General features: G+C 35.4%; 1 protein-coding gene across 1 annotated transcript; it reads right to left on the reverse strand.

Moving 5' to 3' along the window:
• Positions 1–3,813: 3,813 nt before the first annotated feature.
• On the reverse strand, positions 3,814–9,581 carry LOC125245733 (zinc finger protein 239-like). The gene is made up of 3 exons (XM_048156456.1): positions 7,836–9,581; positions 6,885–7,148; positions 3,814–4,778 (listed from the first exon to the last, which is right to left on the reverse strand). The coding sequence occupies exons 2-3, from the start codon at positions 7,090–7,092 to the stop codon at positions 4,198–4,200; spliced, it is 789 nt and encodes a 262-aa protein (XP_048012413.1). The 5' UTR covers positions 7,093–7,148; positions 7,836–9,581; the 3' UTR covers positions 3,814–4,197.
• Positions 9,582–10,507: the final 926 nt, after the last annotated feature.

Here is a 10,507-nt window from a genome sequence, read left to right on the forward strand (position 1 = left end):
TTTTATTATTTTGATTCATTGCAAATAAGTATTGTAATGGACATTAACTAAGATTTAATTACAGGCAATTATTATTATATTAAATTGTTAAAATTTATATATATATATATATATATATATATATATATATATATATATATGAGCTCCTCCAAGAGATGCAGGAGAGGGATGAGAGGCTGCAAAGAGATGATAAAGATACTCCTTATTAATCAGTATCCAAAAAAAGAGCTCTAAAATTCTACAAGCACCTAAAATGCAGCCCTGCCGTACCAGGAGCATAACCTGTTCAGGAGTGCCCTTTCACTGCCGGTGCTCAAAATACACCCAAAGCAGCTCGGTACAATCCAGCCCAACCAAATTATAATTGGAAAGATGCCACTAAATTACTAAATTACAGAGACTGTGTTCACCGTGCTCTCAAATAAAAGCAGAAACAGAAGGACACTTCCTGATACATTGTGATTACTATCACAACATTAGATCTGCCTATTTCACAAAATTTCAACAACTAGCTTTAAATTGTATGGCAAATACCAAATTCAGAAAAATGAAGTCATATTTTGGGAGAAAACTTCAGCTTGATCACAACAGCAGCAAAATATGTAACGGCCTGTCTCAAACTAAGAGTGAGTCAGCGGACAAAACTAAAGTCAGAAATTTTATTATCTTGTCTGAATGTAGGTACAAGTGTGTTTTTTAAAAAAATATTTTGCATTGCTTTTATTTTCTTGTTACTAATTAGTTTTGCGTTTATTAAAAAAATATATTCATGTATTTATTTACTTATTATGATTATTTATTCTGTAATAGCCAATGGTTTGGCAATACTGTAAAAGTCATGCTAATAAAGCTCATTTAAACTGAATTGATGATAAAGAGGGAGAGAGTTGTGAATGCTCTTCATTTTAAAGCAAAAAATGAGAGCTAAGAATGTCATCTTTGTGCAATGGCATCAGAACTGACTAACAAAGTGTTCAATATCACTGCCCCTGAAAACCCGACAAGTATTTTAAAAAAGATGAATAAAGAGAAAGTGACATACATGCAGCATTGGAAAGAACAAACCAAAGAGCAAAGTCATCTCCAAAGTTATCTTAGGGTGCGTTCACACTTGTCATGTTTGGTTCGATTAAAACGAACCCTGGTGCTCGGTTAGTGTGGTTCATTTGAACATATGTGAACGCTGCCATCCGAACCCTGGTGCGCACCAAACAAGCGGGCCGAGACCGCTGAAAAGATGGGTCTCGGTCCGCTTACAAACGAACTCTGGTGCGGTTCGAATGATATATGAACGCAACACGGACCAAAGACATGTAAATGAACCAAAAACAGGAAGATGAGACCCTAAAAAGGACAGAATCCTCACGCATGTCGGTTTTTCTTGTCATAGTCGAGAGTTTGCCCATCACAGGCATCAGACGCGCGTCTCCACGCAGCAGATCGTTTGTGTGTGTGACGGATGGATTCCCGCCACTGTTTTGACTCCTTTACACATTTTATAAGCTCTTCACGAGTTCCCAGCTGGCCAAAATACCATCACATACAGGATACGCACCGCTACACACACACAATGAGCACATTTACCTCAGCAAACAGCATTGTTTTGGATGTTCGGTAAGTTCCGTCTCAAAATAGGCAATACGTCAGAAAATCCGACCAATCACGTTGTAAATGTATCCCTGTGCCTTTAGGTTCGGTATCTTTTGGTCCGGTGGTAAAATTGCCAATCTGAACGCTAATCGGACCAGGACTAAATGTTTTTTTTCTTCTTTGGTCCGGACCAAATGAACCAAACAAACCGAACTACAAGTGTGAACGCACCCTTAGACTAAACATGAGTGTACAGTCTGGCTGACTATCATCTCAGTCAGGAATACAACATATATACATTTATTAAATAAGTACAGACTTAGTGACCACCAGATGGCCATAGAAAGAGAACGACATAAGAAGATGCGGTTACCTAAAGAAGAGCGAATCTCTAATGAATGTAGATCAGATTATTCCTGAGTTCCAGTCACTCCATGAAATTGACTAAAATCTTTAAAATCTTACTTGGTGAAGAACCTAATTCCTCTTTACTAGCACATCACATTATATCATATAGTATGTCATGCCAATAAAGCAATATGAATTGAATTGAGAGAGAGAAAATTCAATCAAGAGCTATTTAGTGGAAAAACATCAACTCAATTCAACAGTTCAGTTCAGACATTCAAAGGTTAAAGAAATAGGAAAAATAACCCAGGAAGAACATACATCTATAAATGGAAGAACAAAGTAGCACAATTAAAGAAATTAGAGTACTTCTACGGAATAAAGTCTGATCATAAATTGGCACCATATCTGATCAATATTAGAGATTATCATCAGAGAAATCTCCTGAAGAAGTATCGCATGAGCGACCACAGTCTATATAGAGACGGTTATTGTTTGAATTTCTTTAATAACTACACAGTTTGAAAGTTGGGACTTTGTTTAATATCATAAGTAACCTGCTTTGTCTTGTCCGTCGACGTGTCATCAGTGTCCTGCGATGTATTTATCACTGTGTGTGGCGTGACAGCGCCACGGCTTGTCGGACAAAGCAACAGTAACTAAGGGGGGTGGGTCTTTGCGAAGGGTCAATTGGGGTATCCACTATTGCCCACTATACACCAGCCAGGGGATTGACAGAGCTTCTGGTGGAAGACTGGGCTGTGTTTTAGCACCCTGGCATCATGAACAGGCCCAGGAAAACCTATAAACACATCTAGACATTTTAGACAATAAATTATATTAACTAGGTCTGTCAATCGCTATATAAATAAAAATATATATATAGTAACACTTTAGTTTAGGATCCAATTCTCTCTGTTAACTAGCTCATATTTCTAGGATTTTGGTTGTTTATTAGCACTTATAAAGCACATATTAATGCCTTATTCTACATGACCATATTCTATATCCCTTAATCCTACCCCATACCCTTAGCCTATAGTTTTGAGGGACATGTTTTTTTAAATTTAGCCTATTTTTCTTTGTGATATTTTAATCTCTGTGACATTTTTTACAGTGTTGACAGTATCATAAAACAATAACAAATAAAAAACTATCCAAAATTTTATAATTGTTATCCCCATTACCCTTTCTTTATTTGTGAGGAGTTTAAATGTGAGATTTTGGAAATGAGATCTAAATTTAGCAGGACCTGTCGGGTTGGCAAGAAAATCATTATAAGAACACAGTGAATTTTAGGCTTTAAAGGATTAGTTCACTTTCAAATAAAATTTTCCTGAATTTACTCACCCCCATGTCATCCAAGATGTTTGTCTTTCTTTCTTCAGTCGAAAAGAAATGAAGGTTTTTGATGAAAAAATTCCAGGATTATTCTCCTTATAGTGGACTTCAATGGCCTCCAAATGGTTGAAGGTCAAAATTAGTTTCAGTGCAGCTTCAAAGGGCTCTACATGATCCCAGATGAGGATAAAGGGTCTTATCTAGAGAAACAATCTGTCATTTTCTTTAAAAAAAAAAAGAAAAATACAACTGCATATGCTTTATAAACACAATTGATTGCCTTAAAAGTGCTTCCGCTTTCCGTATTCTTCAAAAAGCTGTGTGTCCTACACCTTCCCTATTCAACTCATGGAGAAAAAAAGAACTGGCACTGCGTTTGTTCCGTAAGTTCGTTCTTTTCGACTGAAGAAAGGAGGACATGGACATCTTGGATGACATGGGGGTGAGTAAATTCAGGAAAATTTAATTTGAAAGTGAACTAATCCTTTAAGTTTCTCTGTTCTTTCTTTCCGCAAATAATGAAACCATTGAAAAATCAGAATGACAAGAAGACTTGTCAGAGTAAAAGTATTTATTAAGCTTGAAAATGTAGGAATTTAAACAAAGTACTCAAAGTAAAAAAAAAAAAAGAAAACAGCAACTTAAGTACAGTAACAAAATATTTGTATTCCGTTACTTAATGCCTTTGGACGTGGATGGGGCTTATCCCGTTTGCGACATCAGAAAAGAGAACATTCCATGGGTGAGTTTCCCGAAAGCTAACTATGGTCGCAAGTCCTGTTGAACTCTATTGGTAACGACGGAATTTGCGACCAAAGTTTGCTTTGGGAAACGCACCCCTGAATGGCTCGATTTGAGGCACTTTTCCTGATTTTGGCAGCATAAAAAAACACCCACATAAATATGTTCAAATCCCATTTAAAGGTGAATTTTACATAATAGGTCCCCTTTAAGGCTTACATGTTGATCAAAACTCTTTCCACACTTAGGACATGTGTAAGGCTTCTCTCCCAAGTGTGTTCTCTTGTGGTTATTGAGGTTTCCTTTTTGGTTGAAACATTTTCCACAATAAGGGCATATGTAAGGCTTTTCTCCAGTGTGAACATCCATGTGGACTTTAAGGCTTCCTTTTTGGTTGAAACTCTTTCCACACTGTTTGCAGGTGAAAGGTTTCTCTCCAGTGTGAATTCTCATGTGTCTTTTAAGGCTTCCTTTTTGGGTGAAACCTATTTCACACTGTTGGCAGACGAAAGGCTTCTCTCCAGTGTGAACTCTCATGACTGTAAGGTTTCCATGTTCATTGAAACTCTTTCCAACTTGAAAAACGGTGAGACAACTTCTAGGTCCAGTGTTTTGAGCTCTTTCTTGCGAGGAAGTCTTTTCAGTCTGTGGGCAACTAAAATATTTTTCTTCAGTTATGCAATCATGATGTTTCTCATATTGTTCTTTCTCTTCCCTTTCATTCAGTACTTCCCTCTCCTCCTTCAGCACCCTCAACTCTAAAAAAAATATATATAAAAATTAGCCCCAGTTTAATGGCACAAAGTACCAGACATTAAAACATTTAGACATGTAAATCAGTGATTCCCAACCCTGTTCCTGGAATACCTCACATTTTGTATCTCGCCCTAATCAAACACACCTGATTCAACTCATCAACTCCTGTCTGTCCCTGCATCTCAATCAGTGCTCTGACTACTGAACTAGGGAGCTGATTGATCACAAGCTCAGAATACCTATTCTTAGCCTTTTGCTTGACTACATTATCAAATAGCTAATAATGTGTTGCTAATGTTACACAGACCATGTGTAACTATGTTCGCCATCTCAGTCTGCCTTCTAAAAATCAGCATACTTAAAGGTGCCCTAGATTCAAAAATTGAATTTACGTCGGCATAGTTGAATAACAAGAGTTCAGTACATGGAAATGACATACAGTGAGTCTCAAACTCCATTGTTTCCTCCATCTTATATAAATCTCATTTGTTTAAAAGACCTCCGAAGAACAGGCGAATCTCAACATAACACCGACTGTTACGTAACAGTCGGGATCATTAATATGTACACCCCCAATATTTGCATATGCCAGCTCATGTTCAAGGCATTAGACAAGGGCAGCCAGTATTAACGTCTGGATCTGTGCACAGCTGAATCATCAGACTAGGTAAGCAAGCAAGAACAATAGCAAAAAATGGCAGATGGAGCAATAATAACTGACATGATTCATGATAACATGATATTTTTAGTGATATTTGTAAATTTTCTTTCTAAATGTTTCGTTAGCATGTTGCTAATGTACTGTTAAATGTGGTTAAAGTTACCATCGTTTCTTACTGTATTCACGGAGACAAGAGCCGTCGCTATTTTCATTTTTTAAACACTCGCAGTCTGTATAATTCATAAACACAACTTCATCCTTTATAAATCTCTCCAACAGTGTAGCATTAGCCGTTAGCCACGGAGCACAGCCTCAAACTCATTCATACACAAATGTAAACATCCAGATAAATACTATACTCACAGGAATCGATGTATGCATGATGAACACTTTGTAAAGATCCATTTTGAGGGTTATATTAGCTGTGTGAACTTTGTGTTTGCTGTTTAAAGCAGTTGAGAGCTCGCGGGGGCGGGGGAGCGGGAGATTTAAAGGGGCCGCATGCTTAATCGGTGCATATGTAATAATGGCTCAAAATAGGCAGTTAAAAAAAATAATAAAAAAAAATCTATGGGGTATTTTGAGCTGAAACTTCACAGACACGTTCAGGGGACACCTTAGACTTATATTACATCTTTTGAAAAGGCACCTCTAGGGCACCTTTAACACTTTGAACAACTCAGAATGTTAGTGGAAAAACATATATAGTTCATCAAAACATCATCATATACATAATTCATCCTCTATATTGCTAAATGTACCTGATTTTTCATTTCAACAGAAAAATATACCAGGATAACATGACTTCTCTTGAACAGTTTGTGTGAATCATAAACATTCAAACAGTTTGAATTAAATAGTTTTTTTTTTCTTTTTTTTCTGACATGGAGTGTGTCGTCTCGTGGACAGACATGTTGAGATCACATGACCAGATAAATACTAATGCTGCCTTCATTTTGGGCATTCGTTATAAAGGCATGAATTAAAGAAGGAAAAAATGAATATAGACATAGCTTAAACAAAAATGTATTTTTTGTAACATTAAATCCAAAATTGACTTCTGAATTTAAAAATAAAAATCGAAACCATTTTCTATTATATAAATATTCAATAGAATTTAAAAATACATTTATTTTACATAGAGCAAACAGTGAAATGTGAATAATGAACATTTATCTACAAGTTTTTTTTTTTTTTTTTTTTACTTTTCATCCTAAAAAGCACCTGGCATAAATAGCAACAAATAATAACTGAATCAAGCAATAAATAAGTCATATGTCAAAAACAGCAGCCTATAATAAAACATTTCTCCCGCTGACAAAGCTTGATAGTTACTGCTGCTGTCTGCATCTGTTCTTCATTTAAAGGACTTTGATTAGCAAATAAAATGGTCAGAGACTTTAATAAGGATCAAATGACTGAGTTCAGCTTTGAGAATGAAACCAACCTGTTTGTTCCTCAGTTGTTTCTTGTTTCACTCTGAATGTTTCTTTAATCTTAATTTCTTCACTCTCCTCTTTAATAAATGCCATCTTTGTTTGTTCCTCAGTATCTTCATCTTTCACTCTGAATGTTTGTTCCTCAGTATCTTCTTGTTTCACTCTGAAAGTTTCTTCAATCTTCACGTCTTCACTCTCTTCTTTAATGAACTCCATCTTTATAATAGTGATTTCAGTCGCTTCACCAGGAGTTTTTTCTGTATTTGGACAACCTGTCATGATTAAGATTAAAATAATTAACAAAAAGAAAAATAAACCCAAACTAAATCTCAGGTTGTGTCTCAATCATCTCTAGTTCAGCACACGGATAAATGAGTCAGTCAGACTGAGAGTTAATGCACTTTACTGACCTGATTAGCCAAAAAAAAAACACCCAAAGCAGCACTAAAAATTAATAAACAAATACAAGTTATATTGAAAATACATATTAAACTAAGTATTTGTTATTTATATTTGTTTAATTATTTGTATATCAAATGAATTACACATTCATGAAAAAAATTGTGATTTGTTGGTCAAAGTTGTCATAATGTTAGTAGTTCTCGTTGCATTTTGACCAGCAGGTCTCGTCGGCGCGCGGTGATTCGAGCGAATCGAATCACTGAATCATTTTGGGAAGCATTTGGTTCAACTGACTCGGAGTTTCGAAAAGCTCCGTTTCTCTTATCACTACTCGCCACTGACCGAATTCGTGTTTACTATAAACTGACTAGGGCGCGAAATGAGACGCATCTTTTCTGTAACTCGTATTTTGCTCACACATAGTTAATAAATGTGAGATAAAGCATTGCATTGTTGCATTCAATAACAAACTATTAATTCTGCAACGCTTGTAAAACTTCAAACTCCATTGCACGGATTCTGTCGATTTAAACACTTTAAATGCTTAAAACACAAACCTTTCTTAAGTCGAACCACAACAGATGCAGGAGCGCGACGCAGCCTTATCACGTCACATCACAAACCAAAATAAAGGTCATGTTCACACACCAGTGTCTAAAATCACAGTACATAGAAATTCATATAGAAGAATATATAAAAATAATAAAAGATGACAGAAGTCCAGAGGTAAATGTATGTTGTCCAATGATGTGCTGAAAATATAACAACTAAAGAGTGTGAGATTTTGTCTAATGTTTGGGTGAAGAAACCATTTTATACCAGATATAAATTACATTAAAATGCAAATAGTGACAAATAGTGACAAATGTGATTTAAAAAGAGTGTATGAGTTCATAAAGTGTCAGTATTTAAACACAAAGTTAGTGTTTTTATTTTAAGTGGGCATATAAATCTCAATTGAGTCTGAAAGTATCTAAAAATAGGTATAAAATGTCTAAAAAAAAAAATTTAATATTGTTCAATAATCAATAGATTATGAAGTAAATCTTTCACATTTTCAAAAAAGCTTGTTTGATGGTTTAAGTTAGTCTCTACACTCTCAAACATCATATATTTGTATATATTTTAATATTTTGTACTACAAATTCAAATGTCTTGTGTTTTATACAATATTTTAGTACTTGTTTAACTACTTTGTACTAATGTTAAATACAAATGTTAGGTACAATGTACTTATTGTGTTTATGTTGTATTGCAAAACAGTATTGCTGCTATTTAAATGGGATACGGTTATATTTAATATTAAAAAAAGAGCACAGATAATGGACAATTAAGTATTTTAACTTAAGTTTTTTTTATCAAAGTAAATCACAAAATGAAAAAAAAACTGAAGATGGAGACAGAAGCTGTTGGTAAGTATTCACAAAAACTCCTCATTTAAATTTAGAGGAACTGCAGAATTTTAACATAAAAAATGTTTATTCATTTATTTAGTTAGTTTGTGGTCGTCCAAAACCAAACACTTCATGGCGATAAGCTGCAAGTTGATTTAATGCTCATTTATTATCTCTGTATTTTTCAGCCCTGATGACTGTGGAGTTACGATCTCAAGGTCATTAAAAAACAGCTGATTATGATTCTTAAAAATCAGCATAAAGAAGGCAGTGCTCAGAAGGATGTTGCCCTGATATCAGCACATCTCCAGTTTTTCATACAGAAACGGGGCAAAGGTTAAGTCTCTGGCATGTCAGAATGTGAACTGGCCTGAGTATATTTTGTGATCTGGGTTGTTTTATGGCTTTCATCTTCTGGTGCATGAACAAAACGGCTAATGTGCTTTTCCATTCGTTCATGCAAATAGCCCACAATCATGGGCGTACGGGACCCTATGGAGGGCCATGTTGCAGATTCACCTATTAGACTTAGAAATGAACTCCAGTTAGTAAAGATGAAAGGAAAATATCTAAGTAAATCGGTTGAAATCATTGACTGAAATAATGACGTTTAATTAGAACTTCCGATGGGCGTCTGCCATAATCGCTATAAGCTTTATGATTTGTTACTTTGAAAATGAAACAAAGTCTAAGCATTCAAATTCGGTAATTTTTCACAAAATTCGCTAATCGCTGTGGTGCATCATTTTAAGCAGCGGTGCGAATCGAGCGCACAAGAGCTGATCATCTCTTCTGCTTTACAACTAGATATAGCACATGAATGAACATCAGAAGGTATGTTGAAAGAAACAGTACAATTTATTGAAATGTATTGTCTCATATATAATAGTCAACATTTGAAGTGAATCAAAAAAGTTCAAAGTTGTCCTAAAACCTCTTTCTTTGGACAACATAGTTCTTAGGACAACTTTGATGAACTTTTTTGATCCGCTTCAAATGTTGACTACTGTAGTTTCTCAATCAGTGTTTCAACCGGGCAAAGATGTCAATACAGCCACTTACCTTTACATTTAGCTTACATTTAGTCTGTTTAACTCTGTAGCAGTTGCAGTTGTTTTGTTAATTTTCTCTCTTCACAGGAGAAAACCAGTTTGCATATACATATACAAACATCACACTTGTATATTGAGATACTGCGTGTCGTAACATGGTTGCGCAGTTCAAAATGCCAACACTGCCCATCTAAAATGATAAACCCTGTGGATCTGTGCTACGCCATGATCATTGCACAGGTACAGTCCCACTGAGATGATCTTGAATTACGCTGAACTAAAAATCTTTTCTTAGAATAGCTGTAATTCAACAGTTTTCTCCACAATTAAAATATAGCTACACACATCCTTCTTTATAGACTTGTTTTGTTATGCATATATTATTGCAGTGTAGTAGTGACCTACAGTATTATTATTATTTTTTTTAGATGATTTGTGATGTAGAACACTAAATGTAGAGGCAAAAAGGTCTGACTGAAACCATGACTCCAGAATCTTTCGGGCCTCTTCTCTTTCCCAGCAACTGGCACAAAGGTAGGTTATTCATGCAAAAAGTACAGCTTTAAAACACCACCAATTTGGAATTACATGATATGAGCACCTCACCACACAAGTAGGGCTTTCAGTATATAATGTACAAAACAATATGCATGTTATTTTTTAACATGTAGAGTAAGAGCAGACCAAAGTGTTGAAAATGTGGACATTGCAAGGTGGATGTTTGTGGGTTGAGGGCTGTGGCAGAAGTTGTTTCATTTCGGGGAAAAGTGTGCATAATCAAAG

Source organism: Megalobrama amblycephala, linkage group LG14 (genome assembly GCF_018812025.1).
Source record: "Megalobrama amblycephala isolate DHTTF-2021 linkage group LG14, ASM1881202v1, whole genome shotgun sequence".
Lineage (NCBI taxonomy): Eukaryota > Metazoa > Chordata > Actinopteri > Cypriniformes > Xenocyprididae > Megalobrama > Megalobrama amblycephala.

Bases quoted from the DNA above. Each gene is read 5' to 3' on its own strand.
- LOC125245733 (XM_048156456.1), bottom strand. From the start codon at position 7,092: ATGGAGTTCATTAAAGAAGAGAGTGAAGACGTGAAGATTGAAGAAACT. The intron at 4,779-6,884 runs GTTGGTTTCATT...TATTTTTTTTAG, and splicing joins AACAACTGAGGAACAAACAG to AGTTGAGGGTGCTGAAGGAG.